Raw genomic sequence first — 21717 nt, 5'->3', positions numbered from 1 at the left:
AGTAGCACACACAAGCTTTATTTGGGTGCTACTTTGAAGGTTTGCTTACTGGGTAAGGCCCCAACACCAGACCATTTAGAGCCTTAAGACAAAGAGGCCATCATTCAGAAGGGGAAGACAGCAAGGGAACTCCTAGAGGAGTAAGGCATCAGAAAGAGGGCTTATGTATGTAGGTGGTTTTTGTAGTATAGTATAGATGTTAACTGTTTGTAACATGCATTGCAATTTTCTCCATATTTATATTATTAGACTTTATCTTTTATCACAAAAATTGTACATTTTCGCTGCAGTTTTCCCCTGTCATTAGTCTACTTTCTCTCCCTCTCCCCCTGGCTCCCATTCTATCTCTAAGATGATTTTAAAATTTTAGGTATCACATCAAAGCATTTAGTGTAAATTGGGAATCCAATTTTGTTTTGACTTGAAACACCACATTTGTCATATATTAAATGTTCATATATATCTGGAGTCACAATTCTATCAATCTTGTTTATTCTTACTTAATGCAATTGCTTTTCTTATATTAGCTGACTTGATTTCGATGGGTTTATAGGGTATGCTGATATCTGGTGAGTAAAGTTTCTCTCGATGGTCTTTTCTTTTGGGTAGGATTTTCTGACCATTCTATATGAACATTAAGATAACTTAATCCAATTTTTAAATACTCTTGGGATTCTAATGTGAATTTTATTAAATTTATATATTGATTTAATTTTTAATTTTTATTTATCTTTGACCCTGAGATCAAGAGCTAAGCTGAGATCAACAGTGGGACACAACTGACTGACCCACCCACGTGCCCCATATATATTAATTTTAAAAGATTTATACTTTTACACTAGCAAATTTTTTTTCATGTGTTTAAATGTCATTCAATTGTTTTAAATAATATTTTCATAGGTTTTCTTTTTCTCCCCTGTGGTCTTTTACCTTTCTTGGTAAATTTTAGTTGATACTTATTAATTTTTTTCACTATTGTGAATGAAATATTTTTCCCATTAGCATTTCAGGGTGCTTATTGCTATTAAATTTTGTAGATTCATCTTATTTCCAAATACCTTACAAAATCTCTCTTTCCTAATCTCTGTCTTCCTAGGTATATAATTACATCAACAGAGTGTTCATTTTTCCTATATTTGTACTGATTATTTCACTTTTTTTTAATTTCACTTTTTAATCTTGTCACATTCACTGGATCCTCCAAAATAATTTTTAATATTATATAATGACAGTAGGCATTCATTCCTGCTAGTTAATGATTTCATTTTTTTTTAAGAAAAAAAATTTTTTTTAAGATTTTGTTTATTTATTTGAGAGAGAATGAGTGAGAGAGAGCATGAGAGAGGAGAAGGTTGGAGGGAGAAGCAGACTCCCCAAGGAGCTGGGAGCCCGATGCAGGGCTCAATCCTGGAAGTCCGGGATCATGACCTGAGCCAAAGGCAGTCGCTCAACCAACTGAGCCACCCAGGCTCCCTAGTTAATGATTTTAAATGAGTTTGATTTTTAAATACTTGTAGTCTTTTCATAAATACCTTCATTGTTTAAATGGTTTCCCTCAATTTCTATTGAAGAATCTTGATTAGAATCTTATCATTCTCCAACTGATGTTATTGAATCTTAGCAATAGTTCTTCCAGCATCTATTGATACGATATTTTCTTTTTTTCATTCATTTATGTAATTGATTGTGTTAACAGATTTACTGATCAAAATACTCTTAATTCCTGGAGTGTATTAACCTTTTTCTTTTAACTGTGCTGAATTTTTTATAATTTTTATTGATATTTATAAATGACATTGCTCTGAGTTTTTGTGTGTTTATCAGCTTTTCATATTGTTACATAACTATATGAAATGAGTTGGTAATTTTTTCCTATTTAAAAAATTAGTAACTTATTTTTCTTGTAATCTTAGTGCTTTTTACTTTATTTTTTATTTTAGGATTTATTTATTTTAGAGAGAGAGAGAAGGGATGCTTGGGGAAGTGGGGCAGAGGGAGAGGGAGAGAGAATCACAAGCAGATTCTGCACTGAGCGTAGAAACAATTGGGGCTCAATCTCATGAACCTGAGATCAGGACCTGAGCTGAAACGAAGAGTAGGACACTTAACAGACTGTGCCACTCAGGTGCCCCAAGTACTTTTTAAATTATGGATTTAAAAAATCACTTAAAAAACCTCACTTTTATGTTCTTATTTGATAATCTACTTAACATTTTAAAGTCCATCTTGGGTCACTTTTGGTTATTTATGTTTTTCTAGGAAATTATCCATTTCCTCTGTTTTTCAACGTGTTACTTATACAGCCGTACGCATTTTTTTTTTAAGATTTTATTTATTTATTTGACAGACAGAGATCAGAAGTAGGCAGGCAAAGAGGCAGGCAGAGAGAGAGGAGGAAGCAGGCTTCCTGCTGAGCAGAGAGCCCAATGTGGGGCTCAATCCCAGGACTCTGGGATCATGACCGGAGCCGAAGGCAGAGGCTCTAACCCACTGAGCCACCCAGGCAACCCCGTACGCAGCATTTTAAAACGAACATCATTCTATCTTCATCTTATTTCACTTCTCGGCAGCATTCAACATAGTTGAAGACTGTACTAAGTTTTGCATCTCTTAAATTTGTTGAATGGGTGATATGGAATCCTATCTTCAGTGTGATAAGGCAGAGGAATGTATGATGAATACTAATGGAAAATTACAGAAAATTTGAAAATTTAGTGAATTATTTCTTGACATTTTTTATTTTCTCATGAGTACAGGGTTCACCTCTGTAATTATGCAATTTACTACCCTTTTCCCCTTTTCTACATAACGGAAAATTCCAGTCTTATAGGAGAGATCAGGAATTTGTTAACACTGGCTGATCTCTTTGATAACCGTAAATACTGAATTTGACAACAGAGAATAGAGTCACAGATATACTCTTTTTATAAGCAAAGAATCAAATACTTAAACCAAAGGACAATTAGAGGGTGATGTCATCTCTGAGTAACAACTTAAGTATGCCTCTCTGAACAGATTTTCAGTGTCCTTCAAGACCATAACGAATATAAAATGGCATAATACAATCACTAATAATACAGACTGTCTACTTCTTATATTAAAATAATGCTTGCTATGACATGACTCCACTGAATTGGATCTCTGCAAAAGATAAAAGTATTCACTATCTGAACATGTTAAAATAAAGTGAGCTTCCAGGAAAGGACTATTGTGACAAACTAAAACACAGCTTCAGATGATGTGGCATAGCGAAAACGAAACAAAACAGCTATGGGAGTCCTCTGCAGTCCAACCTCTGGTGCAAAGGGACCCCTTGGCCAGCAAGACAGTCACAGAACTGCTGCTGTGCGGTTTTCAAACAAGCATATTTTATCCTCCCAAAGGTGGAAGTCCTCTAACATGATTTGTGTGGTTTAAATCACTGTTCCTTTAGTTTGACTCATACTTTAACAAATTAAATTGTGCAGTGAATTACCACCCTTAAACTTGAAAATGTTTCAATTAAATGGAAGAATTTCCTATGATAATCCTCCACATATCCAAGAATGAGTCAAGGTATTTCCTGCATAAATTTTCCTCCTGTATATATCACTTAGGTACTAAACTTTTCACTATTTGAAGTGGAAACTGGTATCACCAAATGCAACACATATCCTGCCTTCTTAAATACCATACACTACCTATCTTGATTCAAATTCGTCATGAAACATCATTTGTATAATCCGATCACAGAGATGCTCTCAGGGACTGTGGTGTGCAGGGTCCTATGTTAAATTCTCAAGCTGCCATGCTTTTATGTTCACATTAAATTTATTGTTTGGGTCCCTCCCCTGCTATCAGCTGTTACATTTTATTGTTTACCTGCCACTAGCAAGACCCTGTCTATTCTTCATTTTTTGTTTTTGTTTTTTTAAGGAGCAGAAATCAGATAACCAAATTTATCAGAATTAGTAGTGAAGTAAGAATATGCAGACCCGAGGCACTCAATTTTTAGATGTTTCTGGTAGTTAGTTAATAAGATATCCACCATAATTTAAGAACCCTAATGAACAGTAGAGTTTTAAAAATCTCTTTGCAGAGGGAGAGTCTGACAGCATGCTTCTACTGGGAAACTATAGGAATCACAATAAGGAAGGTAGAACTCTATGGATCAGAAACTGGCTTAAGTAGCTTCCCATAAACTTATTAACAAATTAGGTTACAAAATACAAAAGCAGTTTAATGAATCATCACATGAGGCATTGAACTCAAAGCTGAATTGTAAGGTGCTTTCACAATACAACTTCCTTAATTACCCATATGAATGAGTCATTAATACCTCAAGCCTGCTCAACAGTTTTGGATACCTGATATTTATGTAATGGTGGTGCTCATCTGCTGAGTAAGGCAATGAGCAATTCCCTGGGTAAGGAGAAACAGGCCTCAAAACAATCACGTGACAGTGATAGCGTTGTTTCTTAAAGGTTCTAGAAACCCAAGATACATATTTTAAGAGCTGTTATTGTCTGTTGTAACAGTTCAGAAGCAGTTACTAGATATCCATTTTTTTAAAGCAGACAGAATTCTGTGAATTTACAAGAGGAAGTGACAGCAACTGATAATAATGCTTATGTAAAGGGAGTCATTAAAATAACAGCTTGCTACCAGCCCCAGGCTTCTGAAAAATCTGCACAGGTAGGAAAATATCTGGACACAGCTCTTTAACATATTCTAAAAGTTGAAAATGTGGGGAGCAAAACTATCCTGAGAGTATAGTCCTTATACTTCTGGGGTGTTAAAGTTACCTTTTATGAGATAATTAGTTTTCCAACTCATTATATATGTTTAGTTGACAAAATTTAAAGTTGATAATTTCATTTTAGTCTCCACATTTTCAGGAAATTTTACCTTCTCCTGTGAAATCTAAGTATGGGAACCATTAGAATATACACGTTGTGCTGCAGTAAATAAATTTAAAGAAAAGCATTTTATGACCACAGACCAGGGATATTCAAACTTTTGGTACAGAAGATTTTTCCCAAAGTCTTATGATCAGCTATGGAAAAATACTTGCTTCATCTGACAGTGAAGCCCCTTAAGAGTGATGAAGAGAAGGCTGTAGGACAGAATACCCAGAGCCAGTAACAACAGGGGTAGATTGCTCCCTCTTCATACATGAGGAAAGAGTAACTATTTTGTACGTATGCCTTGTAAAACTTCTCAAAATCACAACTGCCTTTCTAACTCTAATTTTAAAATTCCCGCTGTTGGGGCGCCTGGGTGGCTCAGTGGGTTAGAGCCTCTGCTTTCAGCTCGGGTCATGAACCCGGGATCCTGGGATCCAGCCCCGCATCTGGCTCTCTGCTCAGCGGGGAGCCTGCTTCCCCCCACCACCCCCAGCTCTGCCTGCCTCTCTGCCTGCTTGTGATCTCTCTGTCAAATAGATAAAATCTTAAAAATAAATAAATAAATAAATAAATAAATAAAAGTAAAATTCCCACTGTTGGTCACAAGAGTCAAGATCAAAGATCACACAATAGAACCACTGACATTACATGTAATAAATTACAAATCTACATACCAGACTTAGTGCAGGGTCTCGTATATATACATGCTATTAACTTTGATTATTATTGGGAGAATTAAATATGTCGGCCTCCTGTACCTTCTTTGTATATAAAAAAGACACAGTAAACTGACAGGATTGTACCTTTAATAGACAGACTTAAGGATAGCTATTAATGTAAGAATTATAATATACAATAAAACCAAATAGATTTAGGCTAAAAAATTACAAGTTTTAAGATTCTCCAATAAGTTTATTTTGCAACCTTTTTGTATTTTATGTTTTATTGGCTTACACTGTTATAAAGAGAAAAATGTAAAGGATTTTGAACACTAATTTATCATTTTAATATGAACTCAGATTTTTTTATGTTTATTTCTAATTAACCTTCAAATTACAGCAGCTTGGGAGTTTAGTTTAAGTATTCCTGCCACCCCATCCCACCCTGTCACTGAGTCAGTTCAAGATACTTTTACAAAACACACACCTAAACAAACACAAACAAGCCTTTTATAAAGTAAACAAATTTTTTTATAATGCAAATAACTGTTCCTTTTTGGAACTTTCTATATCCAGTTCATGTCTTTTCGGAAACTGGGATATTCACACTTATTAGACACAGTCTTTATAAAGCAAAGCATTTATCTCTTTAAAAACTCAAGTAATTCTTGAAAGCAATATTTTTCTTATTGATCTGAAAAGAAAGGAGAATGGAAGGCCAAAAGGAAAAATCACTTCAAATGATCAAAACAGAAGGGGACTGAAAAATAATATATTTAACAGTGTACGTAGGGAGAAAAACTTTAAGTGTAGATTCTGTAGAAAATATTGAAATTCAGAGGAATAGCTTTGGACTCACTACCAAAAACATATTTTTCTCAGTTAGTTAAAACCAAGACTGTTGGTTTTATTCAGGAAGATACATTAAGAATGAAAGGGTTGTACAATTTAATCTCTATATAAACGACTGAATATACAAAATATCAAATATGAACAGTAGTGTAGCAAGAAAATAAATTGGCAGAAATAATTACTCAACCAGTAGCAATAATTAAGACCACCATTTGAAAGACCCTCTATACACAAAGAATGAAAAAATATTGTTATAAGATTTTACAGCACACAATTGAATTCAATCCTAATTCATTACTATTAGACTTCTTTCTTCTTCAGTATTAGTGGACCCACATTATCTCCTGTCAATTCATTATGTTTATTATGTGAACCATCACAGGCAGGAAACTAGAAAGGAAAAAGAATTACAAGTGTTATTTTATTTATTTTTTGTTTCTTTTTTTATTATAATTTTTATTTTTTTATTAACATATAATGTATTACAAGTGTTATTTTAAAAATGATTTAATAAGTAGGAATATTTATGAAATGTTCTTATAAAGAAATTACATAACTTTGAAAAAAAATCATCAGATAGCTTTCCTGAGTAATGTGTATTCTACATCTAACCTAACTCATTCCAATATCATAGCAAATCTAACAATTTTAAATAATGTATTATTTGATACAGATTTTTAATAAAAAGCTTTGAATTATTCCAAGAGTCAATTAAACAGGTTTAAAGGGGGACCAAAATAAGCCCTTGTTCTCTGTGGAACTCCAAATTAGAGCTTACCTCTTCGTTTATTTAAATTTGAAAAGAACGTACAGTTGTCCCTTAAGCAACACAGGTGTGAACTGTGTGGGTCCACGTAACTGTGGATTTTTTTTTTTTTTCAGTAAATCTCTCTTTTTTTTTTTTTTTACCATAGGAAGAGAAAATTTTGTATTTTTTTCTCTAGCTTATTTCATGCTACGAATAAAGTAAGTAATACATCTCACATACAAGGCATGTGTTAATTGACTGTTTATATCATCAGTAAGGCTTCTGGTCAACAGTAGGCCATTAAGTTTTGGGGAAGCCAAAAATTATACCCAGATTTGACTGTGCAGGGGGTGGCTGCCCCAACCTCCATGCTGTTCAAAAGTCAATTGCAATTTAAATTCAAAAAACATTACTTCATATTTTCTTACTATAAAACTCACACATACTATAGCATTTTTGAAAAAAACTTAAAAATACATTAAAAATTCACTCATAAGTAACAATAATCAAGATTTTGATCTATTTTTCCTCTGCATTTACTATATTCCTTTTTTAAAAAACAAAATTGGGATCACACTGAATGTACTGTGCATTTCTTATTAATTACATCATGTTCTCATGTCATTAAAATAGTCTTTAAAAACATGATTTGTAATAGCTTCCTAATATCCCTTAATTTGTATTATGCCATACTTTAATCATTCCCATTATCAGATACATATCTAGATTATTTCCAGAACTTTACTATCACAAAAAAATGTTGTGATGAACACTCCTGTACTTAAAACTTCAAATAACCTATAATCATAGTACTAGAAGACAACACATATCACCAGTCACTTGTAATACTCATCACTCCATATTCTTTATTATTTCCACATTAAAAGTCATCCATAATTATAGGTGCCATTTATTAGCTCATCTATATATAAGGTACTGTACATACAGCATCTCACTAAATCCTAAAAAATATCTATGATGTTGACATATTATTGGGGAAAAAAAAAACAACCCTGAACATCAGAGATTTAGGATTAAGTAACCTGCCCAACCAGAGTCACACTATCAGTGGCAGACATGAGCTCTGAAGCATCAGATTTCTATCCTTCCTTGCTGCTGTAACTTTTCTAAAATAGGTACGTATCCATCATAAAATGCAAACTTTAACTTAGGAATATAGAATTTCAGAACCCTGTGGAAAAATCATTTGTCTCCCAGAACCTCAAAAGTGATGATTTAAGAAACAGAACAACTTTAACTATGCGGTGTTAGAGCACATGTGAGCACACATCTTACCGTCTTAGAACGCCAACACCTACAGTAAGCTGCTTTGGTGAGACACAGATCTTCAATGTTTATTTCATTCACCACTTTGGGATTTTCCTTTTGTATTTTAAGATTAATCAAGCTATCCTTCTGTTGTTTTTTCTTCGGGAGGAATGGACGAATTGCAAGGTAGCCAAGTAGTGCAAGTACACCGAGGAAAGGCAGTAACCGAAGCCATTCTGCAACTGAACACGAACAGATTTAAGCGTGCGGCCCTCTCATAACAGAGCTCAAACAGCACGTGTTGTCCTTGAGCTTACTCTTTACCTATTCTTTATTTCTCATGTTAATCTCAAAACTAACTTATCTATAACACAATGTATAAATAAACACAATCAAGCCACCTATACCTGAGACCAGTTCATTTTATCTGTGGGCTAACTTAAGACTTGAAACACAAAACTTGGAGAAATAGATCCTATCCTATGTCAAATATCTTATTTCATTATCCTCACACAAAGCATATTTGTGTTTAATTTGTTTTTGTTTCAGGAATAATGATCACGATTATTACAAACAAAAGTGATATATTTTATAGGTTTAGAAAACATTTCCACCATGTCTAAAATCATATAACAGAATACCCAAAAATGAATATTTTACCCTTGATTTAGGATTTCAGAAAGAACATGTCTTCAGTGCTTTAATTTACATTTTTGGTAAGACATAGTGATTCCTTAAGAAATGTTTCTAGAGGGGCGCCTGGGTGGCTCAGTGGGTTAAAGCCTCTGCCTTCGACTCAGGTCATGATCCCAGGGTCCTGAGATCAAGCCCCACATCGGGCTCTCTGCTCCACGGGGAACCTGCTTCCTCCTCTCTCTCCGCCTGCATCTCTGCCTACTTGTGATCTCTGTCAAATAAATAAAAATCTTAAAAAAAAAAAAAAAAGTGTTTCTAGAAGCTACTATTTTAAAGAACTAATTGAAATTTTCATACACTGAATGTTCTTATTATTAGATACATCTTTTTCCCTAAGCGTTCATTAAATGCCTTCGGGAGTACACAGTACTGTCTTGAGGGGGTTAAGGAATATAAGGGACTAAATAAAATGGTCCCTATGTCTGTGAAGACAAACACATAAGGAAACCAAGATTTCAACATTTCAGCATGCGTTCATCAAATGTTGGCTAGTGCCATGCCTCTGTAGAGAAACCTTTCTGTTCTTAAAATGTTATCCTTTGACAATCTTCAGAGTGCTTACCTGCTATCTTGCTAAGCACTATGTAGAAATAGCTTAGTCGAGAAAAAAAGAAAAACTAAAGATCATGTGCCAAGGCATGCTAATGAATGTTAACACACTGTGCTAAGAGTACAACTGCATTACTTTATTTAATTCTGTTATTTAATTCTGTTATTTAATTCTGTTAAGCTGTGGTATCTTGGTAGATACCATTATTATACCCATTATTCATGTGGGTAAACTATAGCTTAATAAGCAGGTTTAGTGCAGGACAATAAATCCTAACCTGTTTTGATTTAATCAAATCCAATAGATTTAAAATTTTATCTGTTCTTCTCTTGCTAAAACTACTCCAGAGATAACTGTTCTTACTATTCAAGTATTAAAAGAAAAAACTGGCTTAGTATGAAGTCTTCCAAAATGAAACTATTTTTGATACACCACTATGCCAAAGGTTTGTTATGGGTTCTAAATGAAACATGTATTTGGGACGCCTGGGTGGCTCAGTTGGTTAAGCAGCTGCCTTCGGCTCAGGTCATGATCCCAGGGTCCTGGGATCGAGTCCCACATCGGGCTCCTTGCTCAGCAGGGAGCCTGCTTCTCTGCCTCTGCCTGCCTCTCTGTCTGCCTGTGCTCACTCTCTCTGACAAATAAATAAATAAAATCTTTAAAAAAAAAAAAAAATAAAAAAAAATAAATGAAACATGTATTTATATACTATATGAACAGAAACTGTAACAGTGCCTAGCAGAGAAGATATATAATAAATAATTTTTATTAGTAGGTTATGGAAATTGGTAGCCACTCCTTTGAAAAAATATTGCCAACTCAACTTGGTAACAGCATGTAGTTGAAATCTTTGGGGATATAATCTTCTAGTCGCCAGAATGAAGCTCTGTAAGGACAAGGACCTTACCTATCATGTTCACCATTCTATTCTCATAACCAAAGTGGAGACAACCCACACAGATTCTCTGAATGAACTGAAGTTCTGGAAATGAAAAGAACTGTTTCTTGGGGAGAAGAGGTCTATCTATAGATCAGTTGTTGTCGAATATAGTAGCCACAAGCCACACTGCTTTGATTTGTACCTGTGATTTTATTTTAACCAGGTATGGTAAGATGACAGACAAGGAGAAAACTGTCTTGAAAGAAAAGTTTACTGTCTGTAATTCCCAAGAGCAGGTACACCGTGTCACACAGAGCCACACAGGGAAGTACCAGGTTTGGTCAGGAGGAAGGCAAAAGGAAAACACCCACACAAATCTCGTGTTTTCCATGGAAAAGGTGAAGGAATAATTTCCATGGGCTCTGGGCTATAGGGGTAGTCCCTAGTTGTCCAGTACCTAGCCCTGGGTGATTAGGGCAGGAGAAATATTGGTGTGCTATGTGAGAGTGATTTAAAGGAGGTGGTTGGTTTGCATATGAAAAGCGTGTTCATAGGGCAGGTTGTTTACTATGTCTAGGAATTAGCTGGGAAGGTGCAGGTTCTTCTTGGCCCTCATCATGTCAAAGCATCATAAAATATAGAAAATTTAGAAACATGACTAAAACACACATAAAGCTATAAACTTTAAATTAATTAAAATTAAGTAAAATTTAAAATTCAGTTTCTAAGACAAACTAGTTACATATCACCAGCTCAATAATGACATGGTACTAGTGGCTCCTCTATCTGACAGCCAGAGAACACTTCCATCATGTTTTTTGGATGGCACTGCTACAGACCATTGTTTCAATAAAGTAGCATCTCTATAGCACGGCAAGGCTGCTTTGACAGCTTCAGCACCCATCTCTTACCTACCCGAAACCACCCAAAGCTACTACCTAGTAGCTGCCTTCCTGTGTTCTTTGCATAAGGAATTCCTTCTTTCTGCCTCTAGTTTATTGGACTGATCTGTGTAGACCCTTTAAGATTAATGTCATATATTGCCTTCTCCAGAAGTCTTCCTTGATTTCACAAAGCAAAATCTATCACTTCCTCTTGTACTTCCAAGCCCTTTTCCTGTTTCTTTTATCACACCACTGTCATCTGCTTATAAAACTGACTCATTTGTCCCTACCACTCTCCCTGACACAAAGTAGATACCTCATAGGTGTTTTATGAATGACTTAATGAATGAATGCAGAGCATAAATGTCAGTCCCTTTCTCACTCACCACATAGTACTGTAATTATTTATTTGCACTTATCTTGTAGATCTGGCAATGAGTATCTATTAACCCCAATACCCAGTAAAATATTTTAAAGTAGTAGCTATCCAGGAAATGTTTATTAAATGTAGAGTAACTTTAAGTATTATTCTGTATATTACAAAATTAAAAAGTCATGAGGTTAAATGACTCAAACTCAAAAAGTAAATAGGAATTTAAAGATGAAAACCTTAACTTAGATTCTTAAGTTTGGCATTTCCTGTCCTAGCCCACAAATCTCAGGGAAAAAATGGTGTTAATACTTTTAAAAATCTACTTCAGAAAATGTTCTTTTGACGTACTTAATTCCTCAGTAAAACATTACTCTGTCATAGTATGGGAATAAAAAGTACTATTACCTCCTACAACAAAGTAAATGAAACAAGAGCCTGAGTACAATCTACTTTTTGAAGGTGATAATCTTCAATTTAACTACAGAAAAGCTTTATAAAGAAAAATAATAAAGCCTTTGAAGCTTAATAACTTTAAATGTATTTATTAAGGTTGATTTTTAGCAAACAAATATGAAATACATAAAAATCAAACAAATTTTAAAAAATTTTAAAATAGGGGCGCCTGGGTGGCTCAATGGGTTAAAGCCTCTGCCTTCGGCTCAGGTCATGATCTCAGAGTCCTGGGATCAAGCCCCGCATCGGGCTCTCTGCTCTGGCGGGGAGCCTGCTTCCTCCTCTCTCTATGCCTGCCTCTCTGCCTACTTGTGATCTCTCTCTCTCTGTCAAATAAATAAATAAAATGTTAAAAAAAATTTTTTTTAAATAGCTATTTTGATACATGTTGAGCTATTACAGAAATTTTAGATACTTTGAGGGAAAAACTATTACCTCCTAATTGTTAGGTATAATTGTTAGGTATAATGTATATTTTGTACAGTGTATTCTTTATTTTTATTGTTTAGGATTATCAAAAACAGCATTTATTTTACAAAATTTAGGAAAGTATAAAAATAACTTATAATACTATCAGTCAAGAGCTGATAACATTTTACTTTTTTTTTTTGCTCTGTAAATATGTGTTTTAAATACGTAAAAACCAAAACTGAGACCATGTTGTATATATAGTCCATATCTTACATTTTTCACTTTATATCAGGAACATTTCCCAATTTCTTAGCATCACGTGGAAACATGAATTTTAACAGCTACATTCATCTATCATGTCCCCCAGTCAGGATGTAAGATCTACAAAAGCAGACACCTTATTTGTTCAGGTCACCACGATATCCTCCATGCCTAAATAATGCTTGCTTCAATTTATTTTATTTTATACTGAGTCATAATTTTTAGTATAGCCTATTGAGCTTTGAGTTAAGTGTTCTATTGGATGAGTCTTTACACCTGTCTAGACCTATAAACACCACTTGAAGCAAAATACGCGGTATTTTCCTCACTCTAAAAAGTTTTCTCTTGTACCATCAATCCCCTCTGAGTTCCCTTGCCAATTTCAGTACTTAATAGATTTTAATGAATTAAGAAATCTGATCTCTTTGCTATTCTTAAACAATTCCGATTTAGTTTTTGACTACATAGTAAGTACCCATGATGTGGATGAGACAATGTGCTAATGCAAGTGTAGCAGCTTTCTTATCTGTTTCTATGTACCCAGTGCTCAGTACAGTGCCTGGCACAAAAGTAGGATTTCGATATATAACGAATTCACAGTTGATCTGTGGAATAAATCCAGATTTTCATATACTTGGAATTAGGTTTCTTTGGTCTATAAAACAAAACAACATAATTCATTCATTTGTTCAACAATACAAGTACCCACCACATCCCAAATATTACATTAGGTGCTGGGGATTCAGGTCCTTGTACAAGGTCCCTGTATACTCATACAGTATACATTTTAGAGGAGGAGATAACCTCAAACAAGTAAACAAATAAATAAGCAAGATAATTTTAGACTATAGTAAGAGCTATGAAGGAAACAAACAGGATGATATAAGAAAGAGACTATCCTAGGGGCAAAGCAGTAGGCTGACTGCAACTTTAGGTAAGGGACACAGGAAGGTAAAAAGATCTTTAAGCCAAGACCTAAAGGAAAAGCAGGGAGCTCAAAGACTTGAGTAAAGAACTTTCAAGGCACAACAAAGAGTACATGTAAAGAAACTTCCAACTTCATAGAACTGTTGGGAGGAATGAATGAATGAAGTTGGAAACCACTCTAGAAACTTTTGAGCACTATGCAAAAGGAAGCTACTAATGCATTCCACCCTGAAACTAAAATATCGGTCTCCTCACCCACTCACTGTCCTCTAACAGACTTATGTAAAGCAAGACTTCAATTAATTTTAACTGAATTGAGTCTGTACTACATTAAACTGGTATTTAAGGTAACTCCCATTAGTATGCACTTGTTTGCCTTTGTTCAAGGCTTATGAATGATAACAGTGTAAGTTAACAGATAAAAATTCTGTTTAAGACATTTAAGAAAAAAATTTTAAGCGCCCTCAAGAAGTATAAGACCTCACAAACAGATTAGGTGATATGACAGGTGAAGATACAAAAATTATAAGACACAATCCCTGACCCAAAGAAACTTTTCATCTAGAAGGGAATACAGATCTATAAAAAAGGATTACACTACTGTATAGTATGTATAATTATAAATAAGCAATACAGAAAAAGACATGATTAACTCTGCAGGGATGAGCAGACTTTACAGAAAGGATATGGCACCTAACTAGGTTTCTGAAAGACGAGTAAGAGTATAGGAGTCCACAGGCTTATGGGAGGAGGGGCTGTGTTTCATACAGAAGAAACAGCATAGGCAAAGGCAGAGATACAAGATGCATGAAAAGTAACAATACTGCTGGAATATCATGAAACAGGGAAGGACTATACAGGTGACCAGAGGTGCCGAATGATAAAAATCAACAGGAGGGGCACCTGGGTGACTCAGTCAGTTAAGCGTCTGCCTTCCACTCAGGTCATAACCCAGGTTCTGGAATGGAGCCTCACGTCAGATTCCCGGCTCCTTGGGGCGCCTGCTTGCAGCTCTGCCTGCAGCTCCCCCTGCCCGTACTCCTTCATTCTGTGTCAAATGAAGAAATAAAATCTTAAAAAAAAAAAAAAAAAATCAACAGGTAGGTAATAATCTACTCTGTACATAAAAGGGAACCATTGATATATCTAAATATTAACGTAAATGGAAAGCTATTCTTTATGAAATCAGATGGAATTATGGTGTCAGATGGAAGATGGACTGGTGGAGAAACAGAGGTAAGAGCAGACAGGGCTGGTAGTGGGAGGACAAGATGCAAGACAATCTGTTAGAAACCCACGGAAATAGGGGCACCTGGGTGGCTCAGTGGGTTAAGCCTCTGCCTTCGACTCAGGTCATGATCTCAGCATCCTGGAATCGAGCCCCGCATCGGGCTCTCTGTTCTGCAGGGAGCCTGCTTCCTCCTCTCTCTCTCTTTGCCTGCCTCTCTGCCTACTTGTGACCTCTGTCTGTCAAATAAATAAATAAAATCTTTAAAAAAAAAAAAAAAAGAAAGAAATCCATGGAAATAATCCCGAAAAAAATCATGCAAACTTAAACTGAGGCAGTGGCCATTAAAGTAAAAAGGACAAATGGATCCCCTGAAACTGCCTTAACAGTGTATGTGTGCATGCATTTTTTGAGGATAGTTTGATGCTTTCATTGGGAACACTGAGTAGGTCTGTGATCAATCTTCACTTGCCTTGAAGCGTAAGAACCACTAACTCAATAAAATCGATAGGATTGGGTGAGTGATCAAATATGGAGGAAGTGAGGCTTTTTATGATTCCCAAATTTCTGGTTTCATTATCTGGATGGATGGAGATACTGGTCTCTAATTTAAAAACAAAACAAAACAGAACATAAGAAGAGCAATTTTAATCAGGAAAAGACCAGTGTAGTGTTGTAGAAGAAAGGGGAAAATATGAGGGAAATATGACATCTTTAAAGAATATAAAAGAGAGGGGCACCTGGGTGGCTCAGTGGGTTAAGCCTCTGCCTTCAGCTCAGTTCATGATCTCAGGGTCCTGGAATCGAGCCCCGCATCAGGCTCTCTGCTCAGCAAGGACCCTGCTTCCCCCTCTCTCTCTGCTTGCCTCTCTGGCTACTTGTGATCTCTCTTTCTCTGTCAAATAAGTAAATAAAATAAAGAATATTAGAGAGAGACTAAAAGGTCAATAGTTAGCAGCAAAAAATTAGGGATCCTGAAGGATGGCACAAGTCACAGTTTTCTTTGAAACAGTGAAGTAGTCCAGTATGGAAGCTGCTCTGCAGAGCCTAAAAGATGCCAACTTTCTCTGCCCCCTCATCCCAGAGAAGACAAGGAAAGATAGAGAAAGAAAAGATACCACTGAGAGAGCTACAGGCAGGGGAAGTGACTTCCTCAGGGAGAGCTCTGTTTCATTTAGGGCAAGGAGGTGCATCTATGAAAAATTATGAAGTAGACAAGCCAGAAGTAGAAAATAACAGTGTGAGAGATCAAGGGTGGGAGAGTGTGGGGTGTAGGTATTTTGGGCTATAATTAAGTCAAGTACATGGACCTTAGTGTGACCTCAACATTCAATCCACTAAAAAGGGACCCAGTTAGGCAACATTCTGCTTACTCATTTGAATGTAAAAGGCTTAAATTTCCTCAAATTTTTTCCTTTTTTTTTCAAATTTTTCACTTCAGAAAGATCTTCCTCCTCTCCAGTGAAGTTTTCCTGTTTCCAGTTTTTTTTAAATACCTGTTTCTAAGTTAAAAAAAAAAATCAGACCACCAATTCTAAAATACCAAGCAGAGTTCTAAATGTGTTCTGTAATATTCTACTTCCCACTATTAAGATAAGCAACAGCCTCAGAAGGTAGACTGAAACAACTCATACCATCAGAGTAACAAAATCTACATCAAAAAGAACATTTCAAAGCAACCTGCATAGCAAGCAATTTTCACATAATTTTTTGGAAGTTAGATACTGTTCAAAGAAAGTATCTCCTCAGAGAAACAGAATTCAGATTAGGACAGGGCAGATTCAAACTTTTATAAAGATAGGCTACCTATCACACCCTATTCCTGACCAAGATATATAAACAAATACAATGATAAAAACATTTGTAGAAGCACACATAGACACACATGGATCTCTATGAGGAATTATATTCTAAGAATCTAGGACAGACTTTTGCCTTCTCAAAAGGTGGCCTATAATGATACTATTAAAATCATGTTGGGAACACGGTTGCTGATAGTTTAATAACATGCTTTCTTATTAGATAAGAAAGAAATATTTCTATTTCTGAATTGTAAAAAGAGGAAAGTAAAATATTTTCAAGGGATGGTTTTACTATTGCCACTTAAAATCTAATACAAACTGATAAGGACCAAAGGCCAATAAAATGAAATTAATGATCAATTTAAAAACCTTTTTTCCATTCATTCTTGTGAACAGTGTTTTGGTGTCTAGAACATTTCCTGGACCAAGTACTCAATAAACACCTGATGACTTGAAAAATTTTACACCTCAAAGTAGATGGCACAAAATGTGTTAATGAGACTGAAATTGTTCTCCACAAAGGCTAGTATAATCTTTAATTCTTTAATTACACTGACTTAAATACAGTTGGTCTAACTAGGAAGAGGGAAAAAACTTTTAAAACTTCTAGGAACTATGTAACTCTTTTCCCAAATTCTCAAAAACAGTTTTTTAAGATAAAATTCTTTTATCTTTTAGAAATAATCTCTAGTATTTACATAGTAATAAATGCAACTTTCTAGTTTGAACTTAATAATTTCTTATATATCCCTATTGAAAAAACTCACCTTTTATTCTATTTCTTTAAAAAAAATTGTGGCAAATTTTACATACAATAAACAGATCTTAGGTGTTTAGCTCTGAGCGATACAATTAAATATACCCCAGCAGCCTCCACTGAAAACATAAAAACATGCAAAATACTCTACCACCCAAGAAAGTATTCTTCTGTCCCTTTCCAGTCTATCCTCCCACCACTGAGGTCTACAACCAAAGATTTTTCACTCAACATTAAGTTTTTTTGAGATTCATCCGGTGGATCAGTAATTCATTCCCTTTTCCCGCTAACCAATATTCCACTCTGAATATACTACACTTTGTTTATCTACTCTCCTGTTGGTAGATATTTTGGTTGCTTCCAGTTTGGGGCTATTATAAATAAGGTTGCTATAAACACGCTTGTAGAAGTCTTCTTACCAATAAAAGTTTTCAACGCAAAAAAAAAAAAGTTTTCAACGCTTTTCCACTTTTAAATTCTTCATTCAAAATTGGCCCTTTCTGGATAAACAGAGCTAATGCCTTTAAAGCTGTCAGCTCTGATATGCTCGTTGTTACTCCAGAAAACATACTGATTATCTTGGGATTCACTGCGTTATCTTTAGGAGCAAAACTGTTATGCTTCAAAGAAGCAAACAGGGTCAAGAAGGGAAGAGCTACTACATTCAGTTTCACAGCAAGCTTTTAAATCTAGAAGTAAACTGCTTCTGACTTCCACATAGGAAGATTTTGTTGTTCTATTTTAAAAGTTTATACAACAGGGAAAGCTTTTTTAAGGTCAGAGTATTAGAACAGACTACACTTCCAAAGGGCAGAATCATACAAATTTATCTTAAAAGACTCACTGTTAAACATATGACCTAAACAAAAATAGATAAGTTGTTTTTTTTTTTTTTAAAGATTTTTATTCATTTATTTGACACAGAGAGAGATCACAAGTAGGCAGTGAGGCAGGCAGAGAGAGAGGAAGGGAAGCAGGCCCCCCGCTGAGCAGAGAGCCCGATGTGGGGCTCGATCCCAGGACCCTGAGATCATGACCTGAGCTGAAGGCAGAGGCTTTAACCCACTGAGCCACCCAGGCGCCCCCAGATAAGTTGTTTCTAATAGATAAGGACTTTCTGTAAATACTGTATGGTGATTAAGGATCTCCAAGTGTTTACTAAGAATGCAGAGTCATCATGAGAGAGCCAAGTGCTTTCAAAAAAACCACTAGATGTAAATAGGGAAGGAAAAAAAAGAGCAATAAAAATGCAAGCCATTACTTCCTTCTAATTTTCAAATAGAAAATGAAAATACTTTTGGTGCCTTAGACATTTTAAACATTTGCTGAAAAGTGATCCTCCAGGCTGTTTCAACAAAAGTCTAAGTATGGATTCTGTAAGTAGCTCAATCAAGACAGATAAATGTAATTAGCTATTACAATCTACTCTGAAGGGAAGACTCAGAGTAGAAACTGGTCAGTGGGAATTTTCTTCCATAGTGCTTCAAAACAAATTCTGCAACTGTTATCTTGTTGTCTAGTATGAAATAGACTACCTCATTTTTTCATAAAGCAGTTATTACAAACATGTTTCCTAACAAGCAATACAATAAGAACTAAAATAGACACATTATAATGGAACTTAAATACATGTTTTTAAGATATTTATCAATGTTGTCACTCTTGCGGAGAATCAGTCCCCACTTTAAATATTCCACAGCTTTGAAGAGGAAGTTACTATGTATTATTGATTTAAGGGAGAAAAACTTTAGGCTAACTTTCCTTAATGCCTTTAATAGGAATTAAATATTTGTTGACAGTGGAGATTTTGAAGGAAAAAAAAAAAAACAAAAACGCTTCTCTAGCCACAACTACACTGCATTTGCAGAAAAGTGAAACTAATGTAAAACCAGCCACCACTGGAATCAGCACACCTAATTCAGTTTACACTGGACTGGGGTGGGAGTAAGGGGACTTCTTTCTTTCCTGTCAAAGACTTGGCAGTTAATTTGGGCAAATTATTAATAAAAGTTGGCAACTGGGAAATAATGTCACAAAACAATTATATTCTTCTGACCTGGTATTACATTCAAGGGTATAATTCAAAGGAGGAAAAAACCCCTAACAACTGGTATAGGGCTACTTACCTGACCATTATGAATAAAAGATATATATGCACAAACATCACAAATTTCCAACTGCAGGGGAATGGTTAGGCCTACCATGACGTTAGTCTAAAACAGGATTATACAGTTGTTAGAAAAAGAGGAATATATTACAATATGTAAAGTACTAAAGTAAAAGCAATGATAAAGGGGAAAAAGTCAAAATTTTATATAACTGCAGAAAATCTATCAGAATTACAGGATCAAAAGATTTTGATGTTTATAAATACTTGAAACATTTTTTCATTTTATGTTACTTTTACCCTGATTCTGAGGTTTGATGCTTCTTTCAATGTTAATTATTCAGTTACCATGCTTTCTATTCAATTACAAGCTTCCTACCAAGCCATAATTCAAAGAATCTCTAGATTTAGAATGTCCTCTAGTTTACCTCCTCTAAATCTACTATCTGACTCTGCCTTTTTTAAAAAAATATTATCCTTTTTTCAGGGACAGTATTCTCTTAAAAAACAAAAAAACAACCAAACAGAAGCCTTCTGTGTATTGGGGCTGAAATCCATCTCCAAATAATTTTCACTAATTTGGTTCTAGTTCTGTCTTTTGGTCTACAAAGAATATGTTATTCTCCTTCCACCAATAAGCCTTCCAAACGCTATGTTTCACGTCAGCTACCACAGAACTCCAGACTGCTCCAGGCTAAGGAGCCCTATTGATCTTAAAATTATCTTAATGCATGTTTTATTCCCATTCGGGATCTATGAGTTCAAAGTTGGCCGAATCAAAATGGTTTTTTCTCCCCTCACCATCCCAATCAATCTCAGTCTCGTTTGCAAATACCCCTCTTAGACTGTTAAAACCCCAAACCCAACAAAATCTTCCAAGTGTTGGCTGCATTATGGAAATTTTCGTCTTTTAGATGTGAAATCCTGAGTTGTGGGGGTTTTGTTTTGTAAAGAACGGATCTTAAAAACACGATGTTACATATATATTCATTAAATTTCATTATCTAACATTTGGTCTATTGTACTAGCCTTTGAACACCTTTTGGCTAACTCTTCTTTCCTGAGCTCAAGTTACCTTAACTACATCCAGGCCCAAGGTAATGGAGTTGACCTCAAATGCCCTCAGGGTACTTCAAGTCTTCCCTATGGGAATGGAAGTTATTCTCGGATTTTGTTACCGAATAAAACTGTCATACACATATTGCGTGTATGGCTCTGTTTCTCTCCCCCCCACACACACACACTCACACGCTGTGGGTAAAACCCCGCTGAGAGCTGGGACTGCCTGATTGCACAGCGCCTTAGATAACGATGACTTATCCTACTCTAACACAAACAAGCACACAGCAGTGAGAGATACAAAGAGAGAGATGAAAGATACGGGCTCGCTACCAACTCGGCACTTTCTCTGCAAAAACCCGGTCTCCCATCACGAAAGGACTCGGAAAAGCCACTAGAACAAGGACGAGAGGTGGAATCATTCGCGCTCCAAGGCGGCTGCGCCGGCGCCCGCGCCCGCCCCCGCCGTCTGCGCACAGGGTCACGGAGTAACGCGCCACTCGCCAAGCCCCGCCCCTTGGCCCGGGAAGGTTTAGACCACCCCCCACTCCCACGTTGGGGGACGTGCAAGCATGGGGACTGGAGGAAGGCGGGGATTACCTGTGAGCCGGGCGAACCCGGTAAGGCTCTCGGGGACAGGAAGCCGCTTTAGATACGCCGGGAGCTGCACCTTCACGATGCGGGCCACGCTCTCCAACACCATCCTCGCTAGCAGCGTCCACTCCCCTCCCGGCCCGCGCCGTTCTCCGGCCGAGCTGTCGCGCCTGCGCGGAGAGCGGAAGCGGCCGGCGGGCGCCGCGGCCTGGGTCCTGCGGCGGGCAGGAGGGGGCGGCGCTGAGGGCCCCCAGAAGGGAGGTTGACCTGCTGGGCGCCGATTGGCAGCGGGCGAGTGACGTGCGCGCGCCGCAGACGCCA

General features: G+C 36.2%; 1 protein-coding gene across 1 annotated transcript; it reads right to left on the bottom strand.

Moving 5' to 3' along the window:
• Nucleotides 1–5675: 5675 nt before the first annotated feature.
• CISD2 (CDGSH iron sulfur domain 2) lies at nt 5676–21679 on the bottom strand. Its single transcript, XM_080796210.1, has 3 exons — nt 21403–21679; nt 8442–8656; nt 5676–6787 (listed from the first exon to the last, which is right to left on the bottom strand). Exons 1-3 carry the CDS (start codon nt 21503–21505, stop codon nt 6698–6700), a joined length of 408 nt encoding a protein of 135 aa, XP_080652336.1. The 5' UTR covers nt 21506–21679; the 3' UTR covers nt 5676–6697.
• Between the last annotated feature and the right edge of the window lie 38 nt (nt 21680–21717).

The sequence above is a fragment of the Martes martes genome (assembly GCF_963455335.1).
Source record: "Martes martes genome assembly, chromosome: 2".
Lineage (NCBI taxonomy): Eukaryota > Metazoa > Chordata > Mammalia > Carnivora > Mustelidae > Martes > Martes martes.
Note: the sequence above shows the minus strand (reverse complement) of the source record. Positions and strands in the feature narration are given on the sequence as shown.

What these genes read in the sequence shown, in the direction of transcription:
- CISD2 (XM_080796210.1), bottom strand. Translation starts at nt 21,505, where the DNA reads ATGGTGTTGGAGAGCGTGGCCCGCATCGTGAAGGTGCAGCTCCCGGCG. An exon ending in CGGGTTCGCCCGGCTCACAG is followed by an intron (nt 8,657 to 21,402) that starts GTAATCCCCGCC and finishes GTTCGTGTTCAG; the next exon opens with TTGCAGAATGGCTTCGGTTA. An exon ending in GGTGTTGGCGTTCTAAGACG is followed by an intron (nt 6,788 to 8,441) that starts GTAAGATGTGTG and finishes TTTCCTTTCTAG; the next exon opens with TTTCCTGCCTGTGATGGTTC.